This window comes from Manis pentadactyla, chromosome 2 (genome assembly GCF_030020395.1).
Source record: "Manis pentadactyla isolate mManPen7 chromosome 2, mManPen7.hap1, whole genome shotgun sequence".
NCBI classification, from domain to species: Eukaryota; Metazoa; Chordata; class Mammalia; order Pholidota; family Manidae; genus Manis; species Manis pentadactyla.
Genome location: NC_080020.1, coordinates 136,122,279 through 136,148,189, shown reverse-complemented (window position 1 = coordinate 136,148,189; position 25,911 = coordinate 136,122,279). Strand labels below are relative to the sequence as shown.

The following is a 25,911-nucleotide window of genomic DNA, read 5'->3' as shown; positions in this document are numbered from 1 at the left end:
AGGTCAACAAGCAACCAGCCATATGTTTTCTCTTGTCCAGCAATCTCTCTCTTTTACCTGCAAGTGTAATACATTTATGTGTATTATAACTACCGCTAGTGTTATTTTGTTTTTATTATCCTTTTTGTGTCATCTTTGCTTCTTATTTTTCCTCCTCTTCTGACTTCTTTTGAACCTGTGGAGTTTCTTCATTCTCCTTTGTTCCCTCTAGTGACTTGGAAGTTACACAGTCTAGTGTTTTCTTTTTGTGATTAACTTAAAACACGTCACACATGCACATGAGTAAGAGTCCATTAATATTTCTACCTTACTATTTGAGAATACAGGGACCATGCTTCAAACCTCTAAATCTGATCATTCTTTTCCATCTTTCATTTTCTTGAAATTAAAAACTTATTAGTTATGTTGGAGAGGGTAAGATAAGAGCTGAGGAAACAACCCATAAAAGAGCACAGAAAGAGAAAGTCCTATTTAAATTTTTCTAGATTTAAACTGCTCTTATTATTCATTGTCATGGTTATTCTTGTTCTTTACCAATTTCTCATCCTTCTTCATGAGTACCATTCCTTCTTCCAGGACTCAGTGTCCATATCTCCAAAGAATATTCCTTTCTAATCCTTGCAGTGAGAGCCTGTGCCTATATACCCCCTCAGCTCTCATATTTTAAAAGTCTGTTTTCTTCCTACTGAGTAGTAATTTATGATAATTTTTCTAACTTTGAAAACATGAGTCCATATTTTCCTGCACTTTAATGTGCTAAAGAGAAATCGACAGCTTGTCTAATTGTGTTGCTTGGTAGATAAGATGTCTTTTCTTTCTAGCTCTTTTGTAGGATTTGATCTCTGTCTGTCATGGGCAGTAGATCCTTGATGTTCAGGAGCAGGTTTCCTTTCATTGGTCCCATTTGGGACTTAATGTGTGTCCTCAAACAAAGACCTCATGTCCTGCTCCAGGTCAACAAAGTTTTGTCTGATATCTCCTCATATTTGGCCTCTTCCCCAGTCTTTCTCTTCTACTTTTCTCCAACTTCCATTACAAGTGTGTTGAATCTTTTCATTCTACCTTCTGTGCCTCTACATCCTTTCCATGTTTTTCATCTCTGTATCTTTCTGTGCTGTTTTATGCATTGTTTTCTCTGAGCCCTCTTCAACATGACTATTTAGTTTTAGTTTCAGTGTCTCTGTTTTCATCTCTAGAGAGCCTATGTGCTCATTTTAAAAATACATCTGTTATTTTCTCTTACTGCTCATTCATTATGGACTCTAATCCATCTTTTATTACTTTAATCTTACTTTATAGGGTGTTTCAGATGATATCATACCTGCACATCCTGCAGTGCTAATTCTACCATCTGTTATGTCTATTGATTCTTCCTCATATGAACCTTATGTTGTTCATATATATATTTTTTTATTGTGAGTTTATGTTCAGTGAGGACTGCCTCCCCACACCCCAAATTGGGATGCACCCTGCACCCTGTGATGTAAGGTATCATTTTCAAGCAATATTGTTCTGCCAGAGCTCCAAAAACTTTCTCTGGCTTTTGGCCCAATCAATAAGCCCTCAATTTGATTCTCATTATGAATCAGATATGTAATTTTAAAGCCAGCACCCATATTTAGAGTTTGAATTTATCATGGGAAGTTTACTGATGCTTCCCTGAACAAGCATATGGAGTTCTTCTAGATGTCTTTACATCAGAACAGCCTTTTGAGGCTGTTTTATTCAGGGGTCTGGGTCCCAACTGCCCACTTTTTTCAAGCCCAAGGCAATATCTTTCCCCAGGAGGCATTAAAAGCCCACCTTCTAGGTGGAGTAGCCTGTGTCTACCTCCAGGGCATCCCTGGACCAACTCCACACCCTCAGCCCACTAGCACTGAGCTCCTTCTTTGTTTCTATCCCACAGGCCCATCATAAAGATAGTTAATATAGTAAGGAAGCATATGTTCAGTTCTTACTTTTTGCCGAGCACTGTGCTGCCTATGGAAATAGAAAGACAGGTGTGATGTGGTCACTGTCCTCAACCAGCTGTCCATGTGGCCAGAGACAAGCACGTGAACAAAGATAACACAATGGATACAGGCTGTGAGTGCCACACAGTGGACAATGACTGCAGAATGTGGCTCACCCAGGGTGTGTCAAAGAAACATGTTCATTTTATAAAATATGATTGATTGAAGTAAAGAAGTCTCTCTGAAGGAAGTTGAAGTACAATTACATAATCAAAGTACACATGGCAGTCTCTGCGACATGAAACATTACAGGTAATTATTGCTGTAGCTTGTTGCTGTCATTCAAAAAGACAGTCCTTGGCCAATTGATATGCCAAAGTAGGTGTTCCTTTAGGCAAACGCACAGAAGTGAAAAAGTCTAGGGGAGAGGAGGGAGGAAGGATGTTCTTGGAGGAGGTATATTTTTTTAATCCAAACACACCGTATGAACATTTTATTTTTATGGGAAGAGTCTTCTGCCCATACCAAATGAAGCACATTGACCTTCATCTGACATCCTTTCTAATAAACCATACTACTCATTTTCTGCAGGACCAACTCCATGGTAAGGTTTCCATGTAAATGTATTTTATTTCTCCTTTTACATCTCCCACTGCATTTTGTACCAGTTCCATATTTGTCAGTGGATGGTTGTGGCATAACCCGCTAAGAGCATTTCTGGAAGGTCCACAGTGAGTTCACTCTAAGTATGAATCAAATCATAGGATACAGTGAGACCTGCTGAATATCAGGAAAGGGAGGAATCAGATTTGGCTGAAATCATGCCAGTAATTATGCCAAAGAGTGAATGGAATGATGAAACTGGGCTCACAGTGGATGTTCTCTAATTATCATATGAATAGCATCTTCTGAATAAATGCCAAAATAGTCTTTGAGATGTTATCATTCATAATGTTTCATTAGGATGGTGCAAGTTTTGATAAACTTATTTTTCCATCAGGGACTTCATTTGAATACTTAACCCAAAACAAAATAAACTGACCTGAATTATCACGTCAAGATGCAAGTCGTAATTTTGATTCAGAGCTACAATCAAATCCATCTCATTTTCCTTAATCAGATCCTTTCTGTTTTAAGATATTAGTCTTTTTCCCCTGTCTATGCGGTCTCTTCTGCTCTGCTAACATCTTCATCTTCCCGCCCTTTGCTCTCCGTGGCACTGTGGTTCAGGGCGCACATCTCTCTCACCTTCTATTTCCTTGTCCTTGCTTCTGGTATGGTTACCGGTTTTCGTATTTTGGAACAGTTTTATTTCCTTTTCGATACTTGGTGGCACGAATGAAAAGACAGGGAAGGCTGCCTGGCCCTCTGACCTTGGGGTCAATGAATATTTGGCACAATAAGTTTAAAGATGAATTTATGGGGGTTCTTTGAGGCATACATGAAGACTAAATGGCAGAAGAAATTGAACCTGTTGCATCCTGACTCTTGTTGTCTTGAACCCAGTGTGTGCCACACTCTTGAGTGAGTAGCTCCAAGTATTACTCTTTTGCGCAAGTGGATAGGAATGTGACAGTTTTCCTGGACATCCTTCCTCATATTCAGGAGGCACACATAAGCAGTGGTTTCTAGGGCCACCAATTGGTGATTTTATCCATCATGTCACAGGAGCAGAAAAAAATCCATGCATGTCTGCCCACATCTGTTTCAGTAAATGAACAGAGTATAAGCAGAATATAACATATTCCTATAAGATAGCATATTTGGCAAGATTATTGCCACATACTATTCTAAAACTTCAAATGAGTGATTTTGAATTTTATAATTTCAGTAATATGTGTGCTAATTAGATACCAGTTTACCTAACCGGCCATGGCATGGAGTCTGAGCTAGATTTAATGTTCTCCTAAAGCGGTAAAACTTTTTTACTGCTCTGAACATTTTCATTATCATATCCATTGATAATTTCTCTGCACAGACACAAAAGCATCAGTTTTAATAATTTTCTCTTAAATAAATCACTAATCCTAGTCAATTAGGATGCAAACACATAGCATCTTAATTTGCCATAATCAAACCAAATGCCATTATTTCTTAATGGATATGATGATCTAGGTGACAATGATATTCTATTTGAATCAGCTCTCTTCATACTTATTTTATTACTTCTCTTCTGACTGTGGTCTGTGGTATTAATAATATTAGAAATAATAATACTTAAATGATAATGTAGACAGCCTCAGGAGGGTGTACTGCGCTACATGACCCTCCAAGATATTGCATGTTCAGAGCATTAATAGGCATCTTATGGGATGACATTTAATGCCATCACTGACCCCCATCCGAACCCTAATCTTGGGAAGAAGCTTACGGTGCAAATCTAGCTCCCCCTGCGTTGCCGGCAGAAGATGCTCTGCAGAGCCTGGCTAAGTGCGCCCCCTGCCGCCAGCCAGCGGTGCAGCCCCGGGCAGCCCCTGGAGCCCAGAGCCGCTCCGACTTCAGGCTGTCAGACAGGCTCTGACAGAAACCAGAGGGGGACCGAGGGACGCAGCCCGAGGAGTGAGACCTGAATGTTGTCCTGCGATTCTAGACCAGTGGGGGCTGTGTGCTGCGGGCAAACATTCTGCCTCTCTTTATATTAGGAACTGGAGGAAAAAACTATGGTGGTAAAGAGGGAAAATGAGGTCTTTTGTTCATGTAGATATAAAGCAAGTACCCTTTGAATCACTAAAATGTTTCTGAGAATTATGCTTTCGTATAAATATCATGAGAAGAAAAGCTAACACGAGTCCTGTTCTGGGCACCTTATGTAGCCCATTTAAGCCTCTGAAAAGAGCACGGAGGCAGGTTATCATTATCCCCATTTTAGAGATGGAGACACTGATGTCAGAGGATAATTAGCTTGCAGAAACCGTGGCTGTGAGGGCTTGATCCTGGGCCACTGGGATGGTCTGAATTCTTCTAACCTCCTCCAACCTATATTATAGAATCTCGTTGAGTTGTTGTACTGGCATTTAATACATTGCAGCATTTACATTTTTAAGAGTAAAGAGATATATTTTTAAGAATAAAGCAGAGGGAAAATGTGACAGGTAGAGAAATAAAAATGCCATTTATTAATGCAATTAAGGAGTTTTTGCTGTTTGAGTGTTATTGATGTCACAGCAATTCTGCCATTATATTAACTTCTAGTCCAAGTCAAAAGGGTATGTTTAATCCTTCTGAATTTTTTGAAATCATAACCTTTTCAAGTATTTCCAGGACTCATAGCCTTGAGATCACAATGCCTTTAGCATGAAGGTTAAAATTTAGATCCCTGGGGAACTCATAAGTACAGCTGGTCATATCAGATGGCATGTAAAAGCTTACAGAGGAACAGGCCCAGACAGAGTCTGCACTACCCACACCTTAGCACTCTGCTTCCGCCCTCACCACCTGGACGAAGGTGAGAACCTCAGTGGCGCTTCCCTGGAAGGTGGCCTTTGGGACGAGGCGAGCTCATCTGCTGAGATCCCACAGAACCATCCTGACCTACAGAAAATGGTGAGGGGTGCTGGCTGCCATTCTGTAAAGACCTCAGTTCCCACATGTATCAGAAGAACTTTGCCGACAGCCGCGCTTTTTGCAGCATTATTCACAACAGCCAAAAGCTGGAAGCAACACAAGTGTCCTTTGACAAATAATGGCTAAGCAAACTGTGGTCTAGACATTGAACAGAATGGTAATTGGCCTTATGGAGAGAAGGAAATCCTGTCTCATGCTACAACATGGACGAGCCTGGGGGACATGATGCTAATTGGAGGAAGACAGTCACAGAAGGACAAATGCTGCATGAGGCCACGCATGTGACCTAAAGTAGTCAGACCCTTGGTCAGGAAGGAGAATGAATGGCAGCTGCCGATGGGAAGAGAGGGAGAAACAGGACATTCTTTAATGGGCATAGAGTTCTGGAGACCTGCTACACAACAAGGGGAATGGAGTTAACCCCAGTGAACTATGCTCTCAAAACTGGTTTTATTATGTGGTTTGTAGCACAATTAAAAATTATAACAAAGAGCTTCCCATGTGGGAAGAAGCCCTCACAGGACAGGATGAGGTAAAACCATCACCAGGACACACACCTGAGAACTTGGGGTGCCGTCTTTGGAGGTTCCATCACCAAACTGTTCTGTGGTCCAGTTGTGTGATTAGCTAAGTGTTTATCTGTGTTCTACTTAAATGGCTGAATTTATGGTAACTGCTTCATCAGAGCTGTGGTCTGAAACCCATACACCCCCAAGAGTACTTTAATTAACTGATGTATTTTCCTTTACCAGAACATTTTTAAAAAATATAATTTCAGGTATATTTTTAAGGACATACAAGCATGTCCTACGTTTATTATAGAAATTTAATTAATTTGTTTTTAATTTGTAACAGTGATGCCCACATAATTTTAATAAGGTTTGTGACCTGGTATGAGAACAGGTCCTACTTGTTTCATCTGTGAAGAACGTTGGTGCATCTTGCAGTTTTCAGCACCATTAAGAAACTTGAGGAAGTGCATGAAATAGCAACATGCTTCTTTCTTGTTCTCCTCCAGCAGTGCAGCAAAAAGGCCTCTGCCTCTTTCCTGTGGCTTTTGAAGTCATCGGGCATCATCGCCAACCGCCCTTGGCCACGGATCTCCCTCACGGTCATCACCACGGCCATCATACTGACCATGGCCGTGTTCAACATGGTGAGTCGGGCCTCCCACCAGGCAGGGCTTCTAATGCTTGTCTTCGTGGAACTTTGAGACTTTGCCTGTAGCTCCTTTGGCAACACCAATTACTACCTATTAAATTCAACATCCAACCGCCACTGCAGCCTGAGGGAGAGATGCTTTCTGCGAAAGCCACTCTGAGAGAGGCAGCACCTTGCTGTTCGGGTTTTGAGCTGCAGAAGTGACACTGAATGTCAGTGGGGAACATCACCAAGGGGCGCCCCAGTAAGGGGAGCACAGACGGAGCGTGTTCCACTCTGGTGTTGAGAAGGCCTGAGGTCGAACATCAGCTCCACCTTCCCAGTGGGGCAGTTTTGAAGAGGTTTCATTAAACTAGTACAGGCTGCATTTCTACTTCTGAGAAGCGCAAACTGGCACTTCTCTGCCCAAGCAGTTTTTAGTGGGAGAGGGAGCTGATGTTCCTACCACACTTGGGACAGCACCAGGCATTTTGTAAATATTTAATGCACTGTCACTCTTATTGTATCAGTGTCGTCATTACTGGTAAAGCCTTAAAAATAGACGCCGAGGTGATCAATGCACTGAGAACCATCCTCGTTGTTATTCTGACTCGTTGCCATCCATCGTGAGGCACTGTGCTCCTTCGTGTGCTGGATACTTTCTTAGTGGTTGGAACTTCAGAGAATCATGGGCCACAGCGCTTGCCTTCTAGAAGCACAAAATCAGGTTGAGATAGGGCATATATGTTAAATAATAAAGATGTAGTTTTCATACATTAGACAGCATTTATTCAGCAAAAAACATTTGTTGGGCATGAATGTGTGTCTGGTACATTGCAAGATGCTCAGAACCCAAAGACAGTTGTCTGCCTCCAGGAGCTCACAGTGGAGCCTGGGAGTCAGACAGCCGGGCTGACCTGTACGAGTCTAAGAGCCAGCAGCAGAGGCGGGCAGACAGGTGGCCGGGGGGAGGAAGAGCACCGGAGTCTAAGGACGCCTAGGGGTTCACAGATGGAGATGAAGGCCGGGAAGGAGGGAGGGTGTCAGCATCTAGGGCTAGGGGGAGAGCAGGACTCTGTGTTAGGAAGTAGTGGACACCAGAGCCGAAGAAGGAGGTCAAGACCTTGAACACTTACTTGGGATCAGTCCACACCAGTGTCCTACACAGTGAGCAGCTCTGTCAGGCACACCCACAGCCAGACAGGCTGGGGAGCCACCTGTGGGAGTTGGGTGGCCTCTTCACTGGCTTCCCACTGCCTGGAAGTCCATGTTAAGGAAACCTGAACAGGGGTCAGGCAGAAGTTTCCTGCCTGCCTCCCTCCCACTCCCTGCCCCTTCAGGAGGTGGGCTGTGGACTCCTGGATGTTGTCCCCCATCGGCAGCTGGAGGGCGGGCATGCTGGCTGGCCCACCTCACCTGCACTTGCCTTACTCCCTCTAGGAGCTGCTCTAAGCAAGGGCGCGGGGTCAGGCACTAAGGTGGGCCTCCCCAGGCACAAGCGGGTGAGAGGAAGCCCCACAGCTACTCCCTCCCCTGCCTGCTCGGCCCCAAGGGCCGGCTTGGGACAGGGCCACTCCGTGGTCCCCTGGGCAGTGGGAACTGGTGACTTCTACAGAGATAGGGCTCAGCAGTCGAGCCTGGCTTCCCTGGGACAGCTGGCCCCGGGCCTGGCTTCCCCGTGTGGGGTCTCTTGCCCTGTAAGTTTGCCGTGGGAGGTCCACCGTCCCGGGCCTCCTCCTGCTCTCTGTAAAGTCAGCCAGTGGCACTAAGTGACTCTCTTCCTCCTCCTTTCACAGCCTCTGGGGCCCATATTCTGCTTTAGGGACCGTGAGACCTCCCTCCACTCTGGGGGCCTCATCCTCCAGGTCTCGGGCATACCTGGACCATGACATCATTTATTTCAACAAGGTCTTCGTCAGCACTGGCTGGGGGTCAGCCAGAAGACAGTGGCATGCTGGGACAAGGAATGCCCTGGAGAACCGTCCTGCTCGACAGGGACTTTAAAGTGCTCAGGGCGAGATAGGCATCAGCCAGCCGGACTCACTTGTTCAGCAGGGGCCCACACCTGCTGGCTGTGGGGTTTCTGTGCCACACCCCAAGGGGACTTACTGTGACCCCAGAGCTTTGTTAGAGCTGGACCAGCCTCGGGGTTGGGGGCGGGAGAGGAGGGGCTTAAGATGAGACCAGAGGCCCTCCCCTGGAAGAGTCCGCCTCCAGCTCCCCCCAGCCATTAGGATTCCTAATCTTCCTGCACAGATACTGTGGTTATCACCATGTGTGAAAACATCCCTGGGGAGAAAGACCTACAGAAAGCCAAAGGGCAGTGGCAAGAGCCTGTGAAACACGAGTGTGTTTCCTTAAATGGGTTCCTTTGTAGCCTGCTTTGTGCATCAGCTGCTGCTGGGGAATCTGGCTCTCCAGGAATGCACAGCAACCACTCCAAGAGGGGTTTGGTAAATTAAAGCTGCAGGAGACATCTGGGTCAGAGTTGGGCCACCACGAAGAGACAGGGAACAGATACACTTGAAGGACAGCAGAGGCGCGGCTGGAGTCCTGAGCTATCCCGACACAGTGTGTTCAGTTCCCCCAACAAGGAGGAGTGCCACGGTGCCCTTCTGCTGTGATTAAGCTTCTCGTCCCTGAGGAGTGTGCTCACTCCCCCAGGCTCCTGCAGAGCCAGGAAAACATACTTCCTGAGAACCGATCTTCCCTTTGCCCAGTAGCAGCACATTCGCGTTATGAGAATGAGACATTTAACATGACTCGGCTCTCTGTCCTCCTGAGCCGTGACTGCCCAGGTTCCACTGTCCCCAGCCACACGGCAGGGTGCTGAGACCACCCTGGGTCATACACATCCCGGCGCTGCTGATGGCAGCGTTCAGAAGCGCTGGTCAGAGCTGAGCATCAGTGGCTGCCAGGCAAGGGCCACTGCGGTGGAGAGGGCGCCCCCGCTGGAGGCATGGGTGCGGTGCAGGCTTTAACTGCGTGCACTTAAAGGGTCCCAGTGCTATTTCTGCACCTTCTTTCAGCCCCACTGAATACTCCCCAACCTAGAGGGGGTCTGTTCAGCAGTATCACTCTTGAAATCGGTCCCAGTACCTCCCTTGGGAACACAGTTTCTCCACTGAGCCCCACTCCCACCTTGTAGTTGTGCTATTTCTTAGCAATTGTTAACCCCATGAGGCTAACCCAGTCTTCAGACTCACGTTTCAACAAGAACAGCACCCGGGGTTAGGGGGTGGGGGGGTGAGAGAGGTATTATTCAGGAGCACGCCTTGCTTAAGTAACTGGGAAGAAAATTTAATTTTCTGTTGGAAAAGTTCACTTTTTTTGAAGCCACAGCCTCCTTCAGGTTCCCTGGTATATCTCCTGTGACTCTTTAGTGTTCTCTTAGGGATAAAGCAAAATACTTTCCTTTTTTCCCACTTTCTTTCCTTTTTCTGTATTTAACGTTTGTTAGTTTTCTATGGGGTGAAGTATACATAACATAAAATTCATCATTTTAACCATCTTTAAGCATAGAGTTCAGGGGCATTAAGTGCACATCGTTGTGCAACCATCGCTACCGTCCATTTCCAAAACGTTTTCATCGTCCCAAACAGAAAACCTGTCCCTGGGAAACAGTCCCTCCCCTACTCCCCTCTTACTCTGTTACTATGAATGTCCCTTTTCTAGATACTGCATGTAAGTGGAATTACACAATATCTGTCTTTTGTGACACTTATTTCACACAGCATAGTGTTTTCCAGGTTTTATTTTCTCTCTGATGCTCAGTCCCTCCACAGCAGGTGAACCTCCCAGTTTGCCCTGGATTTTTCCAGCCACTGGTAAGCAGCCCTTTCTAATGGCTTCTGTGTCATCACCTGCTGGCACCCTCTTTACCTCCAAGAGGAGAGCTGCCATAGGAGTGCTAGGAGGGCCGAGGCCGCCCACCGCCTCCCTCTGCCATTGACTGTGTGCAGGGCCATGCCACTGTGAGCCTCGGCTTGGATTCGCAGTCCCTAATGTTTATTCAAGCCTGAAATTTAACAGAAGTGGAGCCAATAGGAACAGTGTGTTCAGAGAACTGGCGTCTTTCAGTCTCATTACACACTGGTATAAATGATGAAATGTCCACGTCAATTTTATTTAAAATGAATTGTGAGATTTTACCAGGACATTTTGAACAACCAATGTTCACCCATGTGATACCAAACACCCAATAAAAAGTGGAGAAAAACGGTTATCAGATTTTTTTTCTAATACAGGGTTGGTACCAAATTGCACATGGCCTGTGTGTTTTGCTCCACTTAAGTTCCAGCTGAGCTGACTGTTTAGAATCATGAGTCAGAAGCTCAAATACTCTGCCATATTTTTCTGACATTCTGATGATGTCATCCTGTGATTTCCTCCACCGTTTTTCAGTTTCTTCTGAGAAACTTCCCAGAGAATATTACAACTAGCACAGCATTTGTGAACCACATGGGCAAGGAGTTAGCCACAGTTAACTAGCAGTCTATCTGGATTCTCACTCCGGCCAAACGACAAAGTGCAATGGTGCCATCAGACATAAAACACAATACTAAATAGCATGTTCGCAATTTAGTATTATTTAGAAACCATAATTTTGAGCTGCTTAGGTTGCCTGGGAAATGTGAAATATGGAAGTGAAGCCAGAACGTGCTGCATTCATTAGCACTTTATGAGGGCATCACATTCAGAAGAAGGATATCATTTTCCCTATTATGACAGACATTGTAGAATATTGAAGTGGGAACAGAGAGGAGTTCTCCAAATAATTGTAGCATGAGAAATTCATTCTGTGGAGAAAGTTGTGGCAGTTTAACCTGGAAGGGGGAGGGACAAAGGATTAATAACTCTCCAGTATTTGACTGGCTATAATTAGGCAGTACCATGAATTTGTTATTTTAAACTAAGGTGACAGAAGAAGATTCCATATCACAGCATGATGCCACCTGGACAGAATGAAAAGTTTCTTGATTTTAGGGGAAGTTAATAAATACTAGAAAAAGGTAGCAGAAGGGTGCTAAGGAAGCTCCATTGGGCATAGTGATTCAAGTTCACTGTTTTTCAAGTGCAAACCATCGTATTTATTGTACAGCCTCCTTGCAACACAAGGCTTCCTCCAGATGTATTTCTGTTCCCCGTACAGCAAAAATTAATTTTCTTCTCAATATGATGAAATAATCAAGAAGTTTTTGTTAATATTTTAAGATCCCAGGTGCTGAAGACTGGTGACCTGCCAAGCTAAGCAGTCTTCTTTTGTCATTACTGGATTCTTTAATATTTAAGTCCGTTGTATTTTGGGTCTGTCAAATCTAAATTGTAACAGTCTGGAGCCCAGTGCTTGCTGAGCAATTACTACACTCACTTTTTTTTCCTTGATTAAATTTTTTCCCAAAGAATCAGCACATTTGTAGTTTGACCAGAGGTTGTGACATTTTTGAGAAGTTCATTAGCAGTAAATAAAGAAACCTATATTCCTTTGATTTTTAAGTCCACATATTGCTACATTTTACCAATTGATGTAATGGATAGTATCATGGATACTCTATCCAGTATTGTTCTTGGAATATGGGAAGAATGTTTCCAAGAATATACTAAATAAATGCTTTCTGACCTACCTAAGTAAACTACTTTAAGTATTTGATAAGAACTCTGCCATCAAAGAAATAAATCAATAGAAGCAAACAAAAGCTACCATAGAAACTGCACAGGAAAGTCTGACTTTGTATTGAAACTTTGAATATGTATAGTTATCCCCATGCAGAAAACACAACCTTGTTTTATGGCTAAGATGAACTTCTTTGAGGAAAGGGAACCTGGCCCAAGTGATTCTCCAGTTTACCTGTATTGAAACTTCTCTGACCCTCAGCAATGGTGTGGAAAAGTGACTGATTCTTGGCCATCTAAACAGTGTGTGTTGCAGCTTCTCCAGGAAAGACAGAGATAAACACACATAGAGAGAAAGAGACAGAGAGTGAGAAATGGAGAGAGATGGAATTTTTCACACCTTGCTAACTGATTGACAGTTTCCTTCTGGGTGCTGATGTTGGTGACCATCAAGCAAGAGCTAATCATCTTTAATTTCACAGGAATACTTTTTTTTTTTTAATTAGGACCCCCTTTCCAAGTTCTAAGAGCGTTCATCCTCTTCAACTTTAATCCTCATGGTCCTGAACTGCCAAGCCCTCACAAATAAGAGACAGAAGCTGACACTGGTTATCGCACATTGCCCATAAAATCAATTTCTTAAAATAAAAAAACTCAGGAAAGTCCACAAACTCATTTAATGTTTTAACTGAGATGGTGAAGATAATGCAAAACAAATTCCCGAAGGCTCTGACTTGTCTGTGTGAATAATGATGGCGTCAGATGCGATTCTGAGCCCCCTTCCCTGTGCTTTGTATATTTTTAATTCAGTGCTTCTGTTTTCTTTAACATCAATCCTATGATTCTGGAATTTACCATTGAATGCAAAGCACAACAATAAACAGTTATTTAGTTCATCAATAGAAATTCTCAAAGCTTTGAAGAGGAGATGATGAAGCTCTTAGCACTGGAAACACTGACGCTGGCTTTGCCCTCCTGAGCCCTACTGTGCTGAAGGGACACAGTCCCCAGCACCCACTTGCTAACTCTTTGATCTCCTTTGCTCTCATTCACTGAAAACACATTTTCCTTGCAGTTTTTCCTGAGTGACTCAGAGGAAGCAATCCCTCCAACTGCCAATACATCAAACACAAGTCTCTTTGTCTCAAGTAATCAGGCAGCGATGCTGCGTGCGCAAAATTTGTTTTTCCTCCCGGTAAGAACTTTTCACTCATTAGTATTGCTTTTGTGGTTTTCCTGTAAGCACTTCACCCCTTCCATGTCATGGCCTCTGCTTTCTGATCTTCTTCTTTGGTGTCAGTCCCAGAGTAGGGCTTGACTAGTTAAAAAGTGCCAGTCTTTGAAAAGAGAAGCCCCAGCTGGCAGGCAGTGGTTAGACCCTGTGTGCAGACCTACCAGTGTCATTGTGGTGCTCCCACGGATGACTCCGCCTTCATTCTCTTCCTACTACTTTTTATGGTATGCATCCCAGCGCTGGACATTCACCTGTATGGCGTGGAATTTCTGGGTCTCTTTGCTGACGCGATGAATTTGTGTCAGGTCCCTGACTCCGTATGATGGGGATCACAGCCCAAATTTCTGCCTCTCTTTGGCTGCAAATACTGTCCAGTGATTATATCCTCAAATAACTCTTGCTGACTCCATTTGACCAAAAAGGCCTCAAAAAATTGAAATTCCAAAGCATACTAACACATCAGCCTTCCAAGTAAAAAGCATTAAATCAGTTATTTACATTGAAACTCATTATCTTTCTCTGAATTTCATCTAAAAGGAGCGTAGATTATTCCCCTGGAGTTTCTGTCTCATATAATGAGTTTTGACATGGCTAAATGAATTATTTGGAGGACCGAAATGGGTAATTTAATATGTTCACTTTCAAGTTCTCCCACCAAGTTTTTGAACCCCATTAGTGGGGGCAGTAGAGATTTCCTTCCTCGTCCCCCTTCTGCTGATTCACTGCCTGGGTATTTGGCATGAATCCTTTTTCCCATCTCATCTCTTCAGTTTCCTGGGAAGCTCCCAGCTCTGTACAGAGCATAGGGACATCCGGGGTTCCTCTGGGGTTTCTGAGGCAGCTGACCAGGGCCCATAACTGTCCCACAGGCTCAGGAAGAGGATGGCATAAGCTCCGTCCCCCACCAAGGGGCCCAGGCCTTTGTGTTAGGCATCATCATAAACTCCCATTAAGTATGAGACGTCACTTTTCTATCTTAGCTGTGTAGAAAGTGAGAGACAGGATTCTTGTTGATGGTTTATTGGCTGTGATCTCTCTGTGACAGTTTGGTACCATATTCTTTAGAGGAAGAGTGAAGTTAACGGTGGGGTCTGGCACTTCCTCCTTGCATGGATGGCATCAGCCCACACATGGGGCGCCGGCCAGTGGAGGGGGTGCCTCCAAGCTGGCCCACGCAGCGTTTGCTCAGCACTTTAGCTCTTTGTGGTGAAGATGCGTTTCCATAGAGAAGCATAGCTGGAAAAGCTTTTCTTAAAAATAAAATCTCTTCATCCAGTATTTTTGAGTAGAACAACTCACCACACTTGGCATCACGAAAGGCAATAAGGTCATAATTCTGAATTGCATTAGGCAAATTAGTATATCTTACTTCCAAACGAAGCAAATCATCAGAAACCCAAGATGGGGAAAGGTAACATTTGCTCAACCTTCTAAGATTCTGAAAAAATCCATAGTAGACTCTCTAAAATCTAGGTCAGTCAACAGGCCACTATTGTTCAGTAATAAGTCCTCAGAAAGAGGATGTGGTGAGCTTTGCCAAGGAAGCTGCGTGTGCTCATGCAGTGTCTGTACAGGAACTGCATTGTTAACAAGCAAGTTTAGGAGTCTCAAAGGAGCCTGGAAACACCCTGGCTTCCCTCTTAGTAGAGTGAAAGGAACATTAGGGAAGACATTGTGTGGATGTGCATGACATACATATTATTCCTCTCGGATCCCATCTTACAAGAACCTGCGGATGACAAGGGAGAGGGGAGCTGGTATGAAGTGATACAACTCTACTTAATGGTCATTTATAACAGCCATTGAAAGCGTAGGAACAAACAGATGGTGCACTCTGCAATACTGATTTTGGAAATTCATTTTAATGGTGCAGCGACCTCGCTGCAGGAGTGCTCTTCAGGGTATCTGTGCAACATCAACACCAAACAAGAAACTGAGAGCAGACGACCTAAAAGTCAGCGTAAATTTAACTGCCTAAATAAATTCTGTTTTTTAGTTATATCCAGCAATTAGATTTTGTGGAGGATGTGGAAAATATTTAATGACGTAGAAATATATATTTGTGGTAAATTATTCATTGAAAAGTATCATTCGAAAACATTCTGAACAGTATGTTCCCAAACTGCTAAAATAATAATGCTAATAATAGTAGCACACACAAAAAGAATGGGAAGATATATGTAAAATAATAACTAGTGGCTCAAGTTAGATGTCAAGGATTATAGAAGACTTATTTTTATATGTGACCTTTGTATATTTCTAATTTTTAACATCACAAGTGTTATTTTTGTAGCAAAAAGAAAGGTCATTTTAAAATGCTCAACAGAATTGACAATAAAGGATCTATGCCTTGTAGGCAGTTTATAGCATATCAATCATTCATATCATTTCTTCCATAGAACTGCCCACGAGTTAGATATTATTGGAATTCCCATTTTCCAGGAGAGGAAACTAAACCCAAAAGAGACTTAGTTCCCCGAGACATCAGTGGCTGTTTCCTGGGAGTGAATATACCAGTACATTCCATTGATTGTATTGAAAGGGTTAATAATTATATTAACTAATTTTAACTAAGTTAACTTAGTATTAACTAACATTAATAAGTGATGTTGAGTAACAAATAGTATTAATGATTTTTAAATGAGATTAATAAATAGTAACACAACTATGAACTAATAATTATATTAACTATCAAAATGGTATAAAAATTAAGTTACTAGTAATTACATCCTTACAGAAATCAGTTCAAAAGCCTATGACCACAGCTCTTAACCAACTGGCGCTGCCCCTGGTGGGCTGTCTTATGCGGGAGCGATGGCTGACCTCCAGGGCTCCTAGCCGGCCTTCTCATCATTGGCCCCCATCTGACCATCCCGTCGTCACTATCTCCAACCTACTTTTAGTTAATTCACTGACTGCCTTGTTCATGGCTTCCACGCATCCTAGAAAGGCTATTTTATAGAAAATGGACTAAAAGTTTACTTCCCAGCACCATAGATATTTTAGTAGATATTCCCAAAACGTGAAAATTTTTTAAAAGTATGAGAATGAATTTTAAAACGTGACATATATTTGTATTATGTATTGGCACCATTTCAAACTGGAGTATTAGCAGAAACCTGAGCACTCCTATCCACCCCCTACAAAAATACGCATACACACACACTGATACACACATTCCTGTCAATGGTTCCTTCTTCCACTTTTCATTCAATTAGGCTGAATTGGTCCATAACTCTCAGTCTAATAATGGGTTTCAGAATTTTAGCAGCAGAATTCTTTTGAAAACCAAATGGTACAAAGGTTCTCTATTTATAATAATAATAGAATGTATATAGCTTCCCACGGGCCATGCACTGTTCTGAGATCTTTGCTTGGCTTATCTTATTCAGTCTTCACAAGAATTCTTCATGGTGGGGAGTATCATATTCCTACCTTGAGTCACTTGTGCAAGGTACAAGACGGCCTTTAATTGCTGACTTGAGCTCCTTTGGCAAATGGATAGGGCAGGACTTGAAATGAGGGCCTTTCCCACTGCCGGTGCCCAAGGTCATTTCCCAGCTTTTAAGGAGCAGTTTTACAATACTAGTGACGACTGACTAGAAGACCACTAGGTTGTAAGCCAGAGCTTCTCAAACTCTAGGAGGAAGTTCCTATTTTCATTTCATTTTTTTGTTTTGTTTTGCTTAGTTTCCAATCTGTCACAGATTGATGCTTTTGAAAAATACAAGAGTGAGTGAAATAGCAGAAGAATGAACTAAAAAGAAGACATAAACGTGCAACCATGTTTTATTAGATTCAACAGAAATAAGGCAGCCCTGGCCAAGTGCCATGCGTGTTCCCACTATGTATTCCCAGGCAGAGTGCAGGTCTCCCAGGGGGGCAACTGGGGTTGAGCCCAGCGCTAACACTGTCGCCGGATCCTCCCACCTGCCCTCACAGCGGATACACTGGCAGCTCTCCTGTGTAAATAGGGGATGGCTTGAAGCTGGCTGCCTCCCTCACCTTTCTGCTCTAGGGGAGACTGAGTCTGCTCCTTGCCCACCCTCAAAGAGCTCCTCTGCCAGCCCCAGCAGGTCCATCAGGGTGAGTGTCTCTTTTGTGGGGGGGGGGGCAGTGGTCAGAATGGTGGAACACTGACACTGGATAGGTAATTTGGGCCAACTTGTGCTTACAACACAGTCTCCCCTGAAAGGCTGCCACCTGTAGGCTCCTTGTCCAGGACTGCTGTACTTCCTCAAGACTGACCTGAGGTCTCTGTGATCCAAAGGCAGTCGCTGGTCTTCCTTTTGAAGCTGACATGCCAGCTCGAAACCCTCACTAGTCAGGGGTCTGTATTAACTCCTGAGCGGCTGCCCCCACTGACGTGTTCCTCTTCCTGAGGAGGAAGCATTGTTTGACAGCTGCGCCTGCTCATTTCTCAACTTCCTTTCTTCCGCAAGAACAGGACTAGGGGGAGCTTATATGAGTAGCCTTCCGATATCTTACTGGGGATGACCTTAGCTGGGGAAATAAGCATAAAAGCAGAATGACAAAAATAAGCAGTTTCTACATGGCTTGTTCCATATAATGAAACTAAAATTGAGTAGCTTACAAACTGGGCTATTTTTTAAAGATAGAGCTTATAGAACTTCAATCAGATCTATGCTTTATTAAAATGATTAAACTTTATGGAGGGCTGTTTGTGTTCCAGGAATGCCAAGATAGTAGCTAAACCATGTTCTTAAAACACTGTGATGTGTAGATAAAGGCTGTGTGAGGCTGGTAACCGTCTCCATTTAGTGAGTCTCTCCTCCTTGGAGGGCTCTGGCTTCGAGCTTTCCTTGTTCTTCTCAATGACTTAAAAGGAGGACGTTATCACTCTCGTCTTACCGATGAAGACACTGCAACACAGGCAGGTTAGGGCAGTGACCGAAAGTAACGCAGCAAATGAACACGTGGAGCAGGATTACATCCAGGGCTCTCCTGTCTGGACGGTGAACATTGTAGTAAATAGCCAAGTACTAACGTGGGGCAGGCACGCCGCCTCTTCCTGTGGGTCACAAACACAGAGCCTGCCACTTTTTCCTCACACCTGCTTCTTTCCATTTCTCAGGGTGTCTTCCGCTTCCAGGGTATTCGTGGCTCACCCTGGTTAAAGCTCTCAGTGTTTTTATCCTTTCTGTTTTAGATAGTCCAAATGCCTAGGCTTTCATATGCTTTTAACTGAACTGCCTGTAATGATTTATATCCTCTTGATGAATTAAAAAATTGAGAGGCCAAAAAAGATTCTATGGACTATTTTTTTAAATCTGTAAATGGGATTTACAAGAGTAAATATTAAATATTGTTTTACAATATTTACTCCAATATATAGGGAGTCATATTGTTTTCATTTTCATGAAGCAAAGAGTATTGCTTGTAATGACTTTCAGTGTCAATTCTTAAAAATTATGTTTGGCAATATGCATGATTATTTGTATTGGACATGCTATGCTGACTCAGCAAGCAATGTAACGAGTAACTCTTTTGTGTATCAAATGTGTTTAGGTTTATACCACTGGATCAAATAGCAGAGAAAAGTATTTGCTTTCACAGCCAGTTTTAAGGTACCTCAGTGAGCTTGGAGGGTCCCCAGTTCTGTGCTTACTGCAGCATTTCTCAGAAGAGATCCTAAATGTCCGTCTGGTGGATTTCCCTGTTCCAGTACTTCATATACAGCTGCATTCTGGGACTGATCTCCTGTTCGGTTTTTCTGCGGGTGAATTACGAGTTGAAAATGTTGATCATGATGGCGGCGTTAGTGGGCTACAACACCATCTTTCTCCACACTCATGCCCACGTTCTCGATGACTACAGCCAGGTCTTATTTGAGAGGTAAACTGCTTCCTCTTCTTTCTCTTTATTTCAGTTCTTCAATGGGATGTTGATCTAGTGAATGTGTGTTGAGTAAATGCAAATTAGCAATATGGTTGCCACTGGCAATCATTGCGTGAGTTTCCTTGAAGTGATGGTTCAGAGACATGATGTGTGTTTCTGTGATCTGTATTATCATATGATTATACACAGAATAGGTATCATCACATACACTCAGGAGATATGAAGTGGCTTAGAGTGATGATTTGTGTTATAGTCTGTATGGCACTGATTAAGAGTAGTCTAGCATTTTTGGTATTTTGGACTGAATAATTTTCTGTTGTGTTGGGGAGAGGGATGAAATTGTGCTATGCTTTGTAGCATATTTATCAGCATCCCTGGTATCTACCCACTGGATGTCACACCCAATCCCCCAACCTCAAGTCATGCCAACCAAGAATGTCTCCAGGCAGTGCCATATGTGCCCTGCAGGGTAAAATGGCCCCCCAGGTCAGAGCAGATGAATCAATATATACAAAACTACTAGAAAAATAAGTGGATATATTCACAAGTTATTGTGCCAAAGTTCTTATGGAATATCTCATAGAATAGCCTTTCGGGAAGGAAGTATTATCACTGACAGTTCTGCTCTATGAAGAAATTGACTTCCAACAAAGGATAAGATTGTGTGGACTTTCTCAACCTTAGAACTAGTTGCTGAGAGAATGATCTTCTCAGGTCCCCTCACTTGGGTTTATGAAAAGTCCCGTTATCAAATTACTTCCATAAGCTTATAATGAATATTTCCCATTTATCCCCTGTTTGAAAAAGTGTTTTAATTGTTATAATATTCCCCATCTCACATCTTAATAGGAAAACCTTTTTGTATCAAGTGTTAGGTTTATTTCTGGTCCCACCAAAGTTCACATTTTTTCTATGAGTGCTTTCCATAATGTTCCATAATATTTCCATATTTCTTTGAGCATAAAATAAATACCTGAAGTATTTGCATGAGTCCGTTGCTCCAGAAAGATGGTTTGAGTTGGCAGCACATGGCTAACTTCTCTATTGAAGACTCAGTGTCAAGAACAGTGGGCACCTCACTGCACAGGCATTTCTTACCAATAAAAATACTTTCAGAAACACAACAGCAATGCATTCTCTTCACCTAATTTAATTTTCATCATCCTTCACACCATGAAATCCTAATAATCTGTAATCAAGCTTAGGGCAGTGGAGCTACAAAAATGTGTGGTTTAAGGGAATTTTATGATTCCTTAGCCAAGCTGAGAATAAAACCAGAAGTTAATTTTGCAATAAATTGTCAAAACTGCAAACCAAATATGGTTTAATATTTCTTGACTGTATCCAGAGAGCCTGCATTGAATCCCTATGTAAATGTAGCTTTATGGATTTTTATGCACAGCTGACAATGGTACTAAATTTCCCTTTATTAAATTTAAAGCTCCTGAATATGCTACACATCCTAAGCAAGGAAGAAATTAGATTAGTGAGTTTCTGATGGGAAGTCATTTACTTCTGGGAATCTGAGAGAGGCACACGATCTGTGATTAAAATCCAATCAGCAGGAGTAGTTATTTTGCTGAGAAAAGGAGTTTTTACTTTCAGAGCCCTTTCATTTCATTCAAGACCTTCTGTGTTTGTCGTCCTGATTTCATCTTTTTAAATCACCTTATGGCCAGGTAGGGCTGACATGGGAAGCCTCAGGGACCTGTCTTCACCTTCTGACTGTGAGCCAGTATCCTCTCCAGAAGTGGTGCAGCTGACTCCATTCCTAATCTTAACCATAGGTTTCTGGCATAATATTCCCAGAAGCATTCTTTCTCCAAAAGATAAATATTACTGACATAATAGCGTAATACTTGAAAATTAACCATTTTATTTAAATGCCAGGTTAAAACTAACCCCAATTTTTCTTGGAATTCCCTCCTGATGTCTCCAGCCTCATGTTTGACATAACCCTATGACTCATATCAGAACAAAAGCTCATCGATGACCATGTCTTCTTTTTCTTCTAAGATTCAAGGGATTCTCCCACAAAAGATTGGGAAGGTTTCCCTACCCTTTGCCTGGTTAGTTGATTCTGACACTACTCTTTCGTACATGAAACCAGGATCCTTAAAAACAAAACACTGATCTAGGATGGTGCCTTGAGAGTGACATCCCTAAATCCCAAAGCCAAAGGCCCCCTTCAAGGAGGGAGCTGGCTCACGTGAGGGCCAGGCAGCCCTCCTTTTCTGAGCAAGCTTGTTTGCGTCACTGAAAGCACATGCTTGGTCCTGTCCCTTCTCTGGCTTGATTCTGGTCACCAGATCCTGGCTCCCTCTTTTCACTCCTGATTTCTTGGTCCCGGACCCCGTCTTCTTTCTAGGATGCATGCTTGGCTGCGGCACTCAGGGTTCTCACTGCCCACGTCAGCCTCTGCCCTGGTCCCTCACCCTCCCAGGAGATGCCCTGAGCTTCTGGGTGTGCCTGGGTGCTGAGCCGCCCTCCCACCTGGGAAGATGGAGAGTGTCACTCCAGATAAATTGACTTGGACCTCTGTTATCTGCAGTCCCCTTTTCCATGACACATACACTGAAGACTTTCATAGACACTCTCGAGATGTGGGAAAAGCAGGTCTGAACCAATACCACTGCGATAGCCACAGAGCCTACAACTGTGCCTGGCATCCAGCATGTGGGTGCTCAGCAAACATCTATTGAATGAATGAGTAAAAGCAAGTGTGCTCCCAAATACCAGAAGAGCCAAAATAGTTGCCTCATCTGCTTCCCTGGAGACAGAGGCTCACTGCAAATGGGTCTTTTCAGCATCAGCATCAGTTTTTATTTATACCCTGACATTTCAACAGGAAGTTTGGAGAGGCCGTCTTTGTGTGGAAGGCAATGCCTGGCCATCTTCTGAATACCCAGTTTGGACAGTGATGTCATCCTGTGTGTGAGTTCATGTCTTGCTAATGGGATTCAGCCCTGGGCAAGTTCACTGTGGATTCAGTGAGACCGAAAAAATGACAATGGAACGTTCTTGGGATGAAAGGGTTATACCCAACTTCATTCCCACAGTGGCAGGTCAGTCACTAGAATCCCATCCACCCAGAGCGTCTGCATGCAGCAAGCTAGTTTCTGCCTCTGGGCCTCTCCATCCTTGCAGCCATCTCAGTCTCTGTCCTCAGTGCTGCCACCCCTCCAGCCTCTGCTCTCCTGCAGCTGTGCAGCAGCCCAAGCACCGAGCAGAGTCGTTATATAGAGTCAATAACAATGTATTGCCCACATGTGTGTAGTGAGCAAGCCAACCAGGGCCAGGTGAGAATACTGGCCACAGGAACCTTCACTTTTTCCAGCTCACCATGACCCATGTTTCAGGGGCCTTTTCTGATCTGAATTTGACATTAATGATGGGCAGGCCAACAAGATGACACAAGCCAGCAGGGCTTGTTTGCCAATAGGGTTTGCAAAGAGAACAGGAGAAGTTTGCACTAGAAAAGCCAGACTGATGAAGACCTCAGGTGTATAAGTCTGCAGCAGTCATATCCAGTGCCCAGCACATTCAGAAGCTCTGTATTATTGCTCGTGAAAATGCCTGTGCAATTTAACTTCCTGACCTTAATAACAGCTCTGTATCAAGGGCAGTGATGGAGATGTTCAAATGAATATGTGTCACTGACAGCTGGGAGTTAAGCACCTTCAGTGTGGAATTGTTCTGCTTTCTCTGTTCTTCCTGTGTCTCATGGGAAAGACGATGGCTAGAATTCAAGATATTGTGACATATTTTGACAGTGTCCCAACTTGGGATCCACTGGATGATGAGCTCACTACAATCCCGAGGAAGAACCACAGAGCTGATCACACTCAGGAGAAAGGCAGGAGTCATCCACATCTGCCCCTGGAGGAAAGGGCCTGGGGATATTCCTTTCAAGTCTCCTCTTTTAAATTAAAAATGTACCTCAAATTTGCATTCTAACCTTTAATGCATCCAAATTAAAGTTGAAACGATTTAAAATTACTTTCAAATGTAGTATCTCAGTTTCACTTCCCCTTCCTGATTCTCCCACCCCATATCATCTCCAGAAAATGGGGAGCACACATTTCTCCGTGGCTGACACTCACCAGCAGTAGAACTGGGAGTAGAGTAAGGGGGTAGGTGATCTGCTGCTACCTCATTTCACAAAACAAAGCAAGTCATTTTAGGGCCACTCAAATGCTGCCAAGCTTTCTTCTTTTATCTGTAAAAAGCAAACCATTAGTGAGCTACTTTGTTATCTAACCTCAGAGAGAAAAGGTCCTGTGATTTGGATCCTCCGCAGGGAGATTTTTAGGCTGCCTTGTTTTGTTTTGTTTGATTTTAGAATGAGGGGAGGAAGGAGAGTTGACAGGGCCTGTGCCTGTGGCCTCTGTAGAATGCAGACTCCTTTTCATCAGTCCTACAGTGTGATTCCTAAGCTGTGCATAGCCCTGTGTCTTATCACACTGATGCACCAGTTGCTTCCACTTAAAATCCATCTTCTCCACAGAATGAAGCCATGACTGTGTGAATGAGGGTGCGTTGTTGTCTCCATAGCAGAGGGCCAGCACTGCCCCTGCAGCCCCGCTTCTGTCATCTCTCCTGACCTACAGGGGCCTCCAGGATGCTTCTGAGCATGAGTCTGTCCCTTCATATGTTAGTCTGCTTGCAGTTCCAGAATGTTCTTCTTGGTGTTTGGGAGCATTCTGAAAAAGTATAAGGCTTTAGGTCATGCTGTCCTTGAATAACACTGGGCCCCCTTCCCTGGAAGATTACGTAGTATTCTGGTGAATCTGTGTCCAGCCAGGGAAGAAAAGAGTGTCTAGAAATGAAGCACCTTAGGTTTTCAAACCAGCATGGTTATTTGTCCACCCCTTCATTTGTTTCCACAACACACTTTTATTGAACACTCTTTGTATGCCAGGCATGATTGCTGGAGTCTGAGCACACAGAGATTAACAAAATACAGTGTCTGCTGTCAAGAAGATCACAAAAACTCTCTATAGGAAAATTGTGTTTCACTGAAAGACCAAAAGGAGACTTGTAAGGTAATCTTGATTAAATTCATGTAGCATACCTAGTGTGAGAAACACACTCACTGGTCCAAATTCAGTAAGTGGACATGGAGACAAAGAGAACAGCAGAGCGAGGCTTTAATGATGGTCCTGCAAGATCGGCTGTCTGGTGGGCAGGCACACCTGGGGAGATTGGTACCAGTAATTTATCTCCTAGTGTGCGAACCCCTCCCCTGGTTCCTCATTGGCTGAGTACTACAGGGTTCACATTCTTTCCTGGACATTGCCTAAGCCAGTTATATCTTTCCCTTACATTTGTCTTAATTTTATTGGTAGGTTTAAAAAACTCAGATCAAACAGGTATAGCCAGGCCCTTACCAATTCCCCCCAACCCCCACTCTCAGCCCGAGCAGCTTCCACCACGTGGCCCTTTGTTAATACTTTACTGTTAAAATGTTTAAACATCCTGGTGGGAATAAATCACATCTAGGTTTTATGCTTTTTCCTAACACCTAGGAAATGAGTAAAATTGTCTTTGCAGATGATATGATCTTATATGTTAAAAAACCTAAAGACCCCACCAGAAAACTGTTGAAACTAATAAATAAATTCAGTAAAGTTGCAGGATACAAAATGAACTTATAGAAATCAGTTGTATTTCTATATACTAACAATAAAACATCAGAAAAATAAATAAAGCCACCCCATTCACAATAGCATCAAAAACAAGAAAATATTTAGAAATAAATTTCATCAAGGAGGTGAAAGATCTTTACACTGAAAACCACAAGACTTTGATGAAAGAAATTGAAGAAGACACAAACGGAAAGATATCCCCTATTCATGGATTAGAAGAATTAATATTCTTAAAAATGTCCATTTTACCCAAAGCCATCTACAGATTCAGTGCAATTCCTATCAAAATTCCACAGGATTAGAAAAACAATTCTGGAATTTGTATGGAACCACAAAAGACCCTGAGTAGCCCAAACAAACCTGAGCAAGAAGAACAAAGCTGGAGACATCAAACCTGATTTTAAACTGTACTACAAAGCAGTATGGCACCAGCATAAAAATAAACACACAGAATATGTGTATGGAAATGAAATGGAAGTGAAACAGAATAAAGAGCCCAGAAATAAAACCTTTCTTATATGGTGAACTAATATTCAACAAGAGAGCCAAGAATACTCAATGGGAAGAGAATAGTCTCTTCAACAAATGGTGTGAGGAGAATTGGATTACTACATGCAGAAAAAACAAATCGGACCCCTGTCTTATTCCACAAAAAAAAAAATTAACTCAAAATGGATAAAATACTTAAACACAAAATTTTAGTTGAAACTGTAACACTAGAGGAAAACAGAGGCAAAACTTCTTGATGTTGGTTTTGGCCAATGATTTTTTGGTTATGACACTAAAGCACCAGCAACAAACGTAAAAATCAACAGTGGAACTACATCAAATTAAAAAACTTCTGCACAGCAAAAGAAACAATCCACAAAATGAAAAAGCAGGCTATGGAATGGGGGAAAAT

The 25,911-nt window shown here is 43.0% G+C and overlaps 1 protein-coding gene across 3 annotated transcripts in view; it reads left to right on the top strand.

The window, feature by feature from the left end:
* Window positions 1-25,911, top strand: part of ADCY2 (adenylate cyclase 2) — a 415,414-nt gene that overhangs the window by 352,023 nt on the left and 37,480 nt on the right. For 2 of the 3 annotated variants that reach the window (XR_005027034.2, XM_036896714.2), the window contains exons 16-18: window positions 6,535-6,672; window positions 13,345-13,464; window positions 19,190-19,359. Coding sequence is in view for 2 of the 3 variants with exons in the window: in XM_036896714.2 (XP_036752609.2) it covers window positions 6,535-6,672; window positions 13,345-13,464; window positions 19,190-19,359 (428 nt within the window). In the remaining variant the exon portion in view is untranslated. The remainder of the gene's footprint in view (window positions 1-6,534; window positions 6,673-13,344; window positions 13,465-19,189; window positions 19,360-25,911) is intronic. The other variant, XM_036896715.2, reaches the window with a different exon arrangement.